The sequence below is a fragment of the Suricata suricatta genome, chromosome 16 (genome assembly GCF_006229205.1).
Source record: "Suricata suricatta isolate VVHF042 chromosome 16, meerkat_22Aug2017_6uvM2_HiC, whole genome shotgun sequence".
NCBI lineage: Eukaryota > Metazoa > Chordata > Mammalia > Carnivora > Herpestidae > Suricata > Suricata suricatta.
Window position 1 is genome coordinate 31,669,190 of NC_043715.1, and position 12,441 is coordinate 31,681,630.

Below are 12,441 nucleotides of genomic sequence, written 5' to 3' on the forward strand. Positions count from 1 at the left end.
CATAAGGCCCATCATTATCATTCCATCTCCTTACAGGTTCCTTACTTTAGGACTTTCAAACTCGAATTCCTCTTGAGTCCTTTGGCAAGAGAACACACACCTTCATCCTGAAGATGGTTCTCCTCCAGGCTGTCAAGAAAAATAGAGAAAATCCGGTTGATAGGGTCACATTTGTTATGGAAGATGATGTCGATAAGGATTAACCTGCTTGCCCCCCAGTTAGAAAATCCAGCATCTGAAAATCTATATTTAGCAGATGAAGTAAGAACAGATATAGTAAGAGTATGAGAGGTTTCAACTCCAGGGACGTCTCTGGGAGAGAATTCACCCCAGGGCTCCTCCACATAAAAGGTATCCTCATGTCCCCGGGTCTAATATCCTTTTCCCTTTCTTATTAATGGAAGCCTCATTCCATTGGGCCACCATGTGCTCATCCACATGGCCACTAACACAGAGGGGAGGTTGACAGATGGGGCTCCTGGAAATGCTCTTTAAAAGGGAGAGCGTGGAGCACCGGAGTGGCTCAGTTGGTTAAGCGTCCGATTCTTGGTTTCAGCTCAGGTCATGATCTCACGGTTCTTGGGCTCGAGCCCCACGTCAGGCTCTGTGCTGACAGTGCAGAGCCTCCTTGGGATTCTCTCTCTCCCTGCCCCTCCCCAGTTTGTGTTCTCTCTCTCTCTCTCTCTCAAAATAGATAAACTTGAAAAATAAAAATAAAAATAAAATAAAAGGGAAGGCTGGCCTGGGTCTCCCGCCCTTTTTGGATACGTAGCCTGGATCTGCCTCGGGTTCAACAGCCCTCTGGGGGAACCAGGAGGCCACCAACCACAGCTTCATGTGAAGCCACAGACTGGGGACCCCTGCTGGCCTCACGGAGCCATTACACCAGCCCTAGGCCACCGACCTCCAGACTGGTTGGACATGAAAAATCCTTTACCGGTTTGAGCCGCTGTACATAGAGTTTCCCTCCCCGGCAGCCCAGTGTATCATAACTGATACAATCAATGGCCAGCCCTGCCTCTAACAAGAATTTCCAAGCAGTAAAGTCCAATCGGGATATAATCAACGGGAAGCCCGCCAAGCTGCCCCACCACAATTTTGTGGCAGTGATCATGCGTTTTAATGGCCTTCTGCTTCCTAGAGAAATCAGTATCTTTATCTCCCTGATCTAATCAGAGACTTCCCAGAACATGTCACAGGAAGACCCAACTAGTAGGATCTAAAGGACGGGAGACTCAGAATCAGTTTCAGGTCACCAGTGTAAGCATGCACCATCTATAGCTCACCTTTGAAGTTGCCCCAAATTCCACGACACCTCCCAAGGTGACCTCATTCTACTCTCCAGGGTTCTTAGGCACTCAGGCTCACTTAGAGTCAACAAAAGGTGGGGGCGCCTGGGTGGCTCAGTCAGTTAAGCATCTGACTTTGGCTCGAGTCACAATCTCAAGGTTTGTGAGTTCGAGCCCCACATCGGGCCCTGCCATGTGCACAGCCCTCTCCTGGGAGCCTGTGTCTCCTCTCTCTGTGCCTCCCCTTCTCGTGCTCTCTTGCTCAAAAATAAACATTTTTAAAAAATAAAATAGAATCTGGGAAAGGAACGCCTGTGTTCGAAAAAGACTTTATGCACATAACAATATGTGCTTTTCAGTTGGAAGCAGTCAACCCCTCACCTTACAGGTAAGAAACCTGGGATTCAGAGATTATTATTTATCGGCCTGAGATCACAGCAGGCCGTGAGGCTCAGCCTGCTTGATTCCAGAGTCTCTGGCCTCAACCCTTAGACCACGTGGAGGCATTATACAAACCAACAAACCAGTAAATAGAATTCCATTAAAAGAATTTGCACCTATGTGCCAGGCTCTAGAAGTTTCATGCCGCCCAGGACGTAGAAAGACAAACCCAACAGCCCAACCCCCCCAATCATCCACCTCCGTTTCATCTGCGTCCATGGGTGAGGCCAGGGAAGGAAGAAAGGGTATTATCTGCCTCCTCAGAGCAGGGGACCCTTTGACTCACCAGAGTTCTTCCAGGGTCACGTTCTTTTCCAACATTAATGCCAAGGCTTGAGCCCCCACACTGCCAATGTCGTTTCCCACCAGGCTGGATGGAATCGAGGAACAAAAACACATCGGAGCAGGGAGGGACCTCAGAGATAAGCGGACCCAGGAAGGGCAAAATGCACGACCCCACATCCTGGTCTGCTTCATTCAGGCGTGACTAACTGACCAGGGTGCTCATTTTCTGGTTAGAGCCATTATTCCTAAGGACTGCAGCCGGTCCTTCAGATAAAATATATCTGATCCAGGGGCGCCTGGGTGGCTCAGCTGGTGGCATCTGACTCTTGATTTTGGCTCAGGTCATGATCTCACAGTTCGTGGGTTCAAGCCCTGTGCTTGGCCCCTCACTGTTTACGCATGGGGCCTACTTGGGATTCTCTCTCCTTCTCTCTCTCCTTCCTCCATGATGCGTGCACACAGGCACACATTCTTTCTCTCAAAATAGACTTAAAAATTTTTTAAATATATCTGATCCAGCCCCATACCTACAATTAATAGATAGTGAATCACGACCCTTAAGGGGAGAAGGAACATCTCCAAAGTCACCCAGAAAGACTCAAGGGTCCTAATTCCAAATCCAAGGGTCTTTTTTTCTCATCCCACTGCCCAAATAGGGGGCCAAGAACAAAGTTCAAGCAAATGAAGGACACTGAGAACCGGCCCAGACCCTTCCCTCCTCACTCTGGTTCCCTGTGGCCCGCGGACCCCAAAGCTTACCTGAGCCACCTCAAGCTCTGGTGATCAGCCAAGGCTTCAGCCAAGGCCTGGGCCCCTTCATCACCCACCTTGTTGCCCCAGAACCTAAAAAGGCCAAGAGACTGTGTCATTTGGTCAGGGAGTCACTGTGATGTGTTCTAGAACGTGCGTGAACAGTGTCCTTCCTCTCTATGGCCCATAGAGCCACCCAATTCCAGAAAGATCTCCATGGGGCTCCTAGGCCCCAGCCAAGTGGACCCGCCTCCACCTTTTGGGAGGGACGGCCAAACTGCATTCATTCTTCAGTCAGACTCCAGAAGAGCCGAGGCTCCACCCAGCGCACGTCCTCAGGGACAAGGAACTCACTGTCAAAGGCAGTCCACAGTGTGATGCCATTTTCCCCGACACTGAGGTCAGATCTGCTTCCTGGTGCCTGCTGCCCACAGGTCCCCGACTACCCAAAACAAGTCTCCCTCTTCCCCTCAAGCCAGCTCCCTCTCTTACTCTTCTCGCACATCCCCCATTTCCTCATGCCGTCAACCTCCTTCTTCGCCTCCTGGATCATCTCCCTCAGACCCACGGAACTTTGGAAACCTCCCTTTTCAAAGGTGGAGCCCAACTCCCGTCTCACGACCTGGCTGTTTTATATACGGGAAGCGGGCGAGCCCACACCAGTCTGTGCACAAGTGAGCAAAGCTAGCCGAACTAGGATGTTGGCCACGCTTTCATTCATTCGCTAAATATTTATTGAGCTCCGGCTATGTGCCAGCACTGGTCTGTGCCCCTGGGGAGAGAGCGAAAAACTATGTCAGAGTGAAAAACCTGGAATAACCTAAGTGTGCATCAACATGGGGCCGGTTAACCAGACTACAGACATCCGCCGGTGGAATGCCAATCAGCTAGTCTTTTAAAAATGAAGTCGTGGGGCGCCTGAGTGGCTCAGTCGGTTAAGCGTCCGGCTGCGTCTCAGGTCATGATCTCATGATTCGGGTTCGTGGATTCGAGCCCCGCATCGGGCTCTGTGCTGACAGCCCAGAGCCTGAAGCCTGCTTCGGATTCTGTATCTCCCTCTCTCTCTGACCCTCCCCTGCTTGCACTGTCTGTCTCTCAAAAATAAATTAAAACCATTTACAAAAAAAAAAGTAAAGTCGTTATGGCACAAAAGATATATTGTGAAGTAAGCAAAAAAACACAACAAAATAAAACCACTATTCAGAACAGTTTGTATCCTATGATAGTCTCTGGAGGGGTTAGCACAGTGCCTGGTGCAGACAGGTGCCTTACTAAATAGGTGTTGAAAGATAATGCCCCACATACACTGGTTGTGACCTCGAGCTGGTGGGCCTGGGATCACCCTTGCCCTGGGCTCTGTGCTCCTAGGAATGCAGTTTGGAAAACATGCTGATTCCTCAAGCAAGTGAAGCTGATCCCTTAGTTCCAACTGAGCTTGTGGGCAGCTTGCCTGCCGAGGATATGGGTTGGTCCCTAAGTTTGGTCTCTCTCCCACAGTCTTGGGTTCTCAAACTCCCATTTCCTGTCAAATGCATCCCAGCTCACACCAGGTAAGAGAGGACAGGAGCGGAGCTACAGGGGACTGCCCGGAGGCAAGCCTGGGAGGGGGAAGTGGTTAGTCACTCAGCCACCAGAGGAAGTCCCTCCCCGCCACACACATACTCTGGGGACCTATGGTCAGTGGGACTGCCCGCCCAGCCTGTGTCTGACTCCTGCCCCTCACTGGAAGGCCCTGCCGGCCCTGCAGCCACAAGTGCTCGGAAAGAAGGACCTGGCGAGGCCCCCTCCCATCCTGGGTCCTGTCTCCAGCCTGGTCCACCTACATCTCTTTCCTGGATTCTCACCCCTAGGGTGGGGCCCAGGAGATGGCATTCTTCAGAGGCTCCCAAAGGTGAGAGGCACAGCCCTAGCCCTGGCGAGGACCAGAGGGCTTCCTGCCACCCACTCATGGGCACTGCCCACCCACCCCCACCCTGAACTTCCTGTTTATCGAGTGAAAGGCAAGTATTGAGGCAGCCACGGGCCACCCACTCTCTCCCACTGCTGCTGGGGCCTTCCTGCTGGAAAATTTCACCAAATCCCCCAACCCGCCTCCACGGGGGTCCCTCTGCCCCAGAATCCAACCTACCCCAAGAACTGCAAGGAGGTGTTGGCTCGGAGCCCGTTGGCCAGCACCTGGGCTCCCAAGGCAGTGATGTGGTTATTGCCCAGCCTGGAAAAGAAGGCAGGGGGGCTGAAGGAGGGCCGGACCTGGGGGTGCTGGTGCCCGGAAGGCCACGGGCTGGTGGAGGAAGCGTGTCCCAGACAAGGAAACGTGGAGAAAAGCTTTGAGGACAGACTCCCTGAGCGCCATCCTGTCCCTGCTCGGCGAGCCTTCCTCAGTCTGAGTCCCGCTACTTCATTTTCCAGCCGCAAAGGGGAAAAAGCGGGGGAAACCTGTTTTGCAAAGCAGTGGGACAGGTATGGGCAGGAGGCACTATCCTCCGCTGTCCTAGGAGGTGGTTTCCCCAGGGCAGGGACGGTGACTCACTGTCACACCTTTTCCTCCTGTCTCAGCCCCCAGCTGGTGCCAGGCTCCACGCCCCCTGCCGCTTTCTCAGGGGCACTGTGACTGAAGGGGGTGCACTCACCTGTTCCGCCCAAGCCGCTGGGAGAGGGCAGGGCATTCTGCTGATCGGGAGGCAGGGAAGGGCTCAGCCATACCCAGATACCTCCCAGAACTTTGGAGAGATCCCCAGAACTCTTACTCACAACCCCAGGCTTCCTGGAATTAACAATACACTTCCCTCTTTTTAGAGAACGTTCACACCCTTGAAGCAGATCTGGCCCACAATAGTCCGTATCACATGCCAGGTGCTGTTATCCCCTACAAGAAGGGGTAGGGTGACCTCCCACACCTCAGACCACAGGCTGCTGCTGTGCTAGGAAATTCAAGGTCACTTCCCACAGGCTGCTCCCAGCCATTGTCGGGGAGACACAAAACTGCTGGGCAAAACTGGCGGGGGGGGGGGTTCCCCCACAGCCTTTTGTGCTCTCAGAACTGCCCTGAAGTCTAGATGCTTCCTCCTAGCCTGCCTTCCTTCTCTCTCCCCCTCGCTCAGGGTCAGACCTGCAGTTGGCTGACTCTCCCGGCCCCCTTCCCCTCTCCCCTTCAGAGGCACTTTTCCCAACAAATAGTTCCGCACCTAATCCCTCCTGGGAGGGCTGAACTACAGGACCACAAATACACTGAGAATTTACACGATTACCTACCATCTTGTAGCCACTAAGCTCACTCCCTAAAGCACGGACTGTGTCGTGCCAGCTTTCTGTGTATCCGAACCCATTTAACCGTTACAACCACCTAGGAGGAAGCTGTAATTATTATCTACATTTTACAGAAGGGGAAACAGAGTCCCAGAGACACTGGGCTGACCCAAGGTCACATAGCGAGTGAGGACTGAAATCTCAGGGATCCTAGATCCGAACCTCAGTTGGTCTGACCCAGAGCCCCATGCTCTCTCATCTATTCTGCTATACTAGCCCCAAACCCAGGCCTCAGATTCTGAGCACAGAGCCTTCCCACTACCCCACAGCCCTCCTCAGGGATAGGCCAGCTCCCACTCTGGCAGATCTCAGCATTCCGAGTCTGGGGAAGCAGGTGGTAGCAACAGAAGAAAGTCCTTTGGGGGCACCTGGGTGGCTCAGTCAGTTAAGCATCCAACTCTTGACTTTGGCTCAGGTCACGATCTCGCAGTTCATGAGTTTAAGCCCCATATCAGGCTCTGTGCTGACAGCGCGGAGCCTGCTTGGGATTCCGTCCCCCTACTCTCTCTGCCCCTCCCCTGCTTGCTCTCTCTCTCTCTCTCAAAAGAAATTAAATTAAAAAAAAAAACAAAACAGAAGACAGTCCGTTGTACAGAACAGCCGCTCTGGGGTTGGTCTCAGCAGCCCTGCCTCAGGCTCGGCTACACCTGTAGTAATTTCAACACGGCAGCTCCGAACCCCAAACCCAGCCCAGCACGTACAAAGAACGGGCAAGAGCAACTGTTTACTTTGTCTTCCTTTACTGCCACATACATCCAGGAAGCAAGAAGATCCCAGGGAGAAAGAGAAGCCGGGCTGACCCGGGGGAACGGCTAGCAAGGTGACTGGATGGTGTCAGATGGCAGAGCAGGAAGGTCAGGAGCAGCAGAAAAGCAGACTTCACAGACTGGAGTGCAGAGCCGGCAACCACCGAGCAGGGAAAGAACCTTCTGGAGAGCTGTAAGCGCCTGGCTGCCTGCCTCCCCCCCCCCCCCCCCCCCCCCCCCCCCCCCCCCCCCCCCGCCCGCACGAGCTCAGTGAGCCTCAGGCACCCGGGTAGCCCCAGACAGATTGTGACACTCAGACACATGGACAGAAAAGGTCCTAGAAACCCTCTTCAGCCCTGGGAGCCAAAGGTCAAGGGCGGGAAGCCCTCGGCAGAGCCAGTCCCCAGTTGCCGGGGAGGTCACAGCATTAGCGAGAGAGACCCTGCTCAAAGGGGACACTGCCCCTGATTCAGCCAGAGGATGACGAGCCCAGTAGGGGCTGAGCCAGGGCCAGGCCCAGGCCGAACAGACTCAGCTCTGGAGGAGAAAAGCAATTTCCAGGGAACAGGCAAGCCCTGGGCTCACCTCAACGCCAAGAAGTTCCGCCTGCACGCGAGGAGGCTCGCCAGGGACTGTGCACAGCCATCCGTCAGTTTGTTGTTGAAGAGACTGGAAAGTTCCAAAGGAGAGGAGACGTGGAGACTTAGCACGGCAGGGGCCACCCCAAGCCCAGGGGAGCCTGTTCCCTCAACCCAGGAGTCGCCTGCACCCTCCGACCGCCCAGACACCCTCACCTCAGCTCACAGCTGCCACCCAAATGGTGTGGCCCGGGACACCATGTCCACCGCCCAAGCCTGACTTACGCTAACTTCTGCAGCTGCTCACAGTGAAGGGCATGTTCGACCAGCTTGCAGACGCCTCGGTCTGAGATATTGTTATCTCGCAAGCTTAAAAAAAAAAAAAAAAGACAACTAGATTTGGAAAATGGAGCTGATAAGAGAAAAATAAACAAAACCCCACAAGAGACTTTTGCTCATGCCCAAAGTGCCAGCGTCTGTGTTTCTGGGGAACACCGCAAGGGCTGAGCCCCCCCAGAGAGGAGGAGATGCCCCCACCCCTGGGGGTCAGGGTGCTGACGTCGTGCACTATGGGGGGACCACGCAGGAGGGGGTCCCCGGAGCTCCTGCTGAACACTGGAGCCCTGGCGGGGGTCCTGGCCTAGTTTCAGGTACTGTTTCCATCTCTGTAAAACAGAAATAATCACTATAGCGGCCTCACAGAAGGTTCCTCATTGGGAAGGTAGGGGTCGGGGGGGGGGGCAGGAGGGGTGGGTAGGGGGCAGGGAACTGGCCAGGCCACCCTGCGGGTGACAGAGGGTGACAAATTAGACAAGAGTGGCCACGACTCTGGAAACCCAGCAAGTGGCCAGAGGTGAGGGAGGCCCTGCTGCCTGGTGCTTCCCCTGCCCAGCAAGCCATCTCTGACATTCCTCTTGGGGTGGTGCTCCCCAATATTACCCCATCACAAGATCTTCAGGAAGCAGCCCTAAAATACAGACTCTGGGCCCCTCCCCTGGGAGCTGGCAATTGGGGGGTGTGTGGGGCCCAGGGATCTGTGTTAACAACTGTGCCTAGGGTTCTTCATCCTTGGGCAGATTTGGGGGACCCTGACTTCAAGGTTAACCGCTTGGGGATCTGGAATCTTCCCACAGTGGAAACTGATCCTCAGCAGCCAATTACTTGCTATTTGATGGTCCCTTTGTCTGTATAAAAGGGGAAGGTGGTATTCCCAGCCTCACCTGGTTGATGAGAGGATTTAAAGAGACAGCGCACACAGAGCCCAGAGAGTGCTGGCAGAGGCAGAAGTTACCTGCAATCATGGCTGCTGGCACCCATGGGGCATCTGATGTGCCAGCACCGATCCAAGCACTCCCCGAGAGTAAAGGTGTTTAATCCTCACAACAGCCCATGACCTAGGCACTATTAGGATGTCCTTTAGAGGGAAGGAAATTGGGGCACAGACAAGCGAAGTGACTTTGCCAAGGTTGCACAGCACCTTTAGGATAGGGACCCCAGGGTAGTCTGGCTCCAAAGCCCACCCTTAATCCTGACATGGCATGCTTCTGGTCCAAGGCCCCCTATGGGCTCCTGGAGCCGTGATTTTCAGGCTGCAGGTTGTGACCCGTTGGTGAGCATGAAATCGACCTCCAAGGTCCAGAGCAGTGTTTTTAAAAGAGGAAGAAGAACGGAAGACTGCAGAGTGCATCAGAGTTCGCATGGGAAAGTCATTTTGTGAAGTTTTTGTTTCAGGTTTAGATGCCTGCGTGTCCATGTACACCTTCTCACTGTGGGTCACAGCCAAAACATTTTGAAAGCCAGAACGCTAGAGTCAGAGTTGGGACCTAAAGAAAGCTTTATGGGAGCACTTTATAGATAGGCTTCCTGGAGGCTGAGGGTTTGTTTCTGTTGGCATGGAAACATTTCAAGTGGGAGAGATACAGTGTGGCTCTGGGGGACAGGAGCCCCTCCTCACCAGCCTGTCTCTGTCTCTCTCATACACACACACACACACACACACACACACACACACACAGGAAATGCCTGACCTGCAGATCACTTCCCCTCCCACATAATGCTGGCAATTTCAGTGTGGGGTGTGCAGAGCAGGAGAACTTGGTAAGGTCTTTTATCGCTCGTGTAAAATCGAGCTGGTTCCCACAGACCGGCTGTTTCCCCAGGGTGGCTTGGACTCCTTGAAGCAGTATCACCAGGGACATCAGTGAGAAAACACAGATCCCCAGACTAGGGAGCGAGAATCTCTGGGGCCAGGCTTCCGAATCTGCATTTCTATAGGCTCCTCTGTGCCTCTAGGCTGAGCACTGTTACCAGAGCATCCTCGTCTTCCTCTGCAAATGGAGAAAGACCTCTAGCCTCCCCCTCAGCCCTTGGACACATCCTGAGAGTGACATGGCTTTCCTGAGGATAAAGGATCCATTCATTCCAGGGATGGACTGGTCTATAAGGATCATCCTGGCCAGTGGTTCCTGACCTCTCGGGTTTGAGGACCCTTTTGAGAATTAGGGGTTCACTATCCATAAGAATGCGCATTCATAATTCTATCAGGTACTGTGCTGGCCATCTTTCCATTTGCCTGGCCAGATCTGCTTTCCCTCTCTACCTGGCTCTCGGTCCTGAGGGGCTGATGCCCGCGGACTATGGCGCAGGCACCACCTGCTGGCTCCCTGTTGTGTGGTCAAGGCAAGAGCAGGAAGGGGAGTAAGAGCCAGGGTCTGTTCCGCCAGACCCCATCCTTCCGGCTTTCCGTAGCCTCCATTCCTATCAGGCAGCCTTCTCCACACCTGTCCCCCAGCCCTGCCCCTCCAGGCCTGAGGACAGTGACGGTCCGGTCCCCACCACCACCACCACCCCCACGGTCACTGGCCCCAGGACCCTGCACTGCCGCCCAATCCTTTCTAAATAGTCCCTTTATTAAACTCTCTACAAATCACCCAATTTATATGTGTCATCTGTTTCCTACTGATATATTCATAACATACATTACTTATAATGTACATGTTAACTATTATTACATTAACTTATGACCATGGTCCCTTTGTAAAGGATAACACAGGCCGTCACACAATTTCTAAGAGATATCTTAGGATGTTTGCTCCAGAGAGAAGAAAAGTCGTAATGCCCTGGCCCAGAGAAGGTATGCCATCCTAATATTTTCAAGGAGAGGCTTGTCCCTGGCTTTGGGGCAAATGAGGTGACCTGGGATAGACGGAAAGCGCCGAAAGGCTGTGAGTCGATTTTGACCTTACGCTACAGCTTCTGCTTTTTCAGAGGTTTTAAACAGGGAGCAGGACATCCCCTTTCAAGGTTGGAAGGGAAGTTGGGGAGGCTGCAGAATGCTGGCCACCAGACCTGGGCATGACCTCTGCTGTTACGTGGCCCACGGGCGCTGGAACAAACATTCCGAAGGGGGAAGTGTCACATCTTCAGATGGGGGCTGGGAGCAGCACAGGCGATGGCGAAAGTCTCATCTGGACCCTGCACCGCATGAGGGCTAACACTCCAGGTGGAACTCCGTAGCCATATTCTAGCCCTTGGGTCCTGAACCTCTCATCTCATTGGGATTTTAAAATCTCTCATGGGGCCTAAGTCACCTCTGAATTTTGGCTCGTTCCTAAAACCGACAGTCATTACACAGAACTTTGCACATAACTTCAAGGTTCTCAGGGAGCCCCTGAAACCTGTGCATCAATAGGCTGCTTGTGGGGAACACAGACCTGTCCCCAGAAAGATGGGATCTGTTAATCCCAGCTCCACAATTACCCGTGTCACTCTAGACCAGTTACTTTGCTTCTCTGAGTCTCAATTTGAGGATACGGGTTGGGGGGAGGGCGTTCCTGGGAGGCTTAGCCAGTGGAGCCTCTGACTTCAGCTTAGGTCATGATCTCACAGTCCATGAGTTCAAGTCTCACATCAGACCCTCTGTCCCCCATTATCCGACCCTCCCCCTCTCATGTGCGCTTAAGTGCTTACTCTCTCTCAAAAATAAACACTGGGGTGCCTGGGTGGCTCAGTCAGTGAGGCAGCCAACTTTGGCTCAGGTCATGATCTCATGGCTTGAAGGCTGGTGAGTTCAAGCCTCGCCTCGGTCTCTGTGCTGACAGCTCAGAGCCCGGAGCTTGCTTCTGATTCTGTGTCTCCCTCTCTCTCTGCCCCTGCCCTGTTTGTGCGCTCTCTCTCAAAAATAAAAAAATAAAATAGAAAAAATTTTAAAACTTTATAAATAAATAAATAAATAAACATTAAAAAATTTTGAGGATACTGGGGATAATGATGTCCCTGCCCAGGGTCGTCATGGAAAGTAAAGGAATTAATTCCAGGAAGCATATACCACAAAGCCTGACACTCAGGCCATTCAATAAACCTGGCTGTCATTATCCTACATGGAAACGAAGGCGCACACCGAGGAAGGGGCTGGTCTGGGGGGTGCACAGAAGGGGTGACTTCTGGGTCCCTGCATGGTGCTCCCACAGCCGCATTCTGGGCGCGCCTCCAGCATCTCCCCACAGCACTCACTAGAGAGCCTTGCATACACCGAGACAAGGCAGCAGCTGCTCCACACCGATGTCCCCTATGGAGTTGTGGTCCAGCTGCAGGGCCACGGGCCGCCGGAGGTGCCGCAGCACGAACGCCAGGGCGGCACACTCAGCGGGGCCCACGCCGCAGAAGGTCAGCTTGAGGTGCCCGATCTTCAGGCCACGCACGGCCTCCCGCGCCAACCGCTCCTCCTGCATCTCGTACAGGCTCCTGATGAGCCAGACGAAGCTGGGCATGGCGTGCATGCTCTTGGCCTCCCCCGGCACGGCCTGCGGGATGGAGAGAAAGTGTTTGCGGAGGCCTTGGGACAGACACCAGCGGGCACAGACCCGGCGCCGGAGCAAAGCCTTCTCAGACGCTTGGCCCTCGACCAGCAGGCCGCAGTGCTCGCGGGACAGCAGCCCCACCAGGAAGGCCGCCGTGATCTGGAGGTTGTGTGGCTCGGCCTCCCGGAGCAGCGCTGCCACGCCGCCCTCCTCGCGCCCCGGGCGCGGCACGCACGTCGTGCGCAGC

At 53.9% G+C, this 12,441-nt stretch overlaps 1 protein-coding gene across 11 annotated transcripts in view; it reads right to left on the reverse strand.

The window, feature by feature from the left end:
• The window catches only part of NOD2 (nucleotide binding oligomerization domain containing 2), a 36,372-nt gene that overhangs the window by 5,413 nt on the left and 18,518 nt on the right, over positions 1–12,441 (reverse strand). For 10 of the 11 annotated variants that reach the window (XR_003903569.1, XM_029924165.1, XM_029924163.1 and 7 more), the window contains exons 5-11: positions 11,908–12,441; positions 7,681–7,764; positions 7,403–7,486; positions 4,894–4,977; positions 2,775–2,858; positions 2,017–2,100; positions 46–129 (exon numbers count right to left, since the gene is read on the reverse strand). Coding sequence is in view for 10 of the 11 variants with exons in the window: in XM_029924165.1 (XP_029780025.1) it covers positions 46–129; positions 2,017–2,100; positions 2,775–2,858; positions 4,894–4,977; positions 7,403–7,486; positions 7,681–7,764; positions 11,908–12,441 (1,038 nt within the window). In the remaining variant the exon portion in view is untranslated. The remainder of the gene's footprint in view (positions 1–45; positions 130–2,016; positions 2,101–2,774; positions 2,859–4,893; positions 4,978–7,402; positions 7,487–7,680; positions 7,765–11,907) is intronic. The other variant, XM_029924162.1, reaches the window with a different exon arrangement.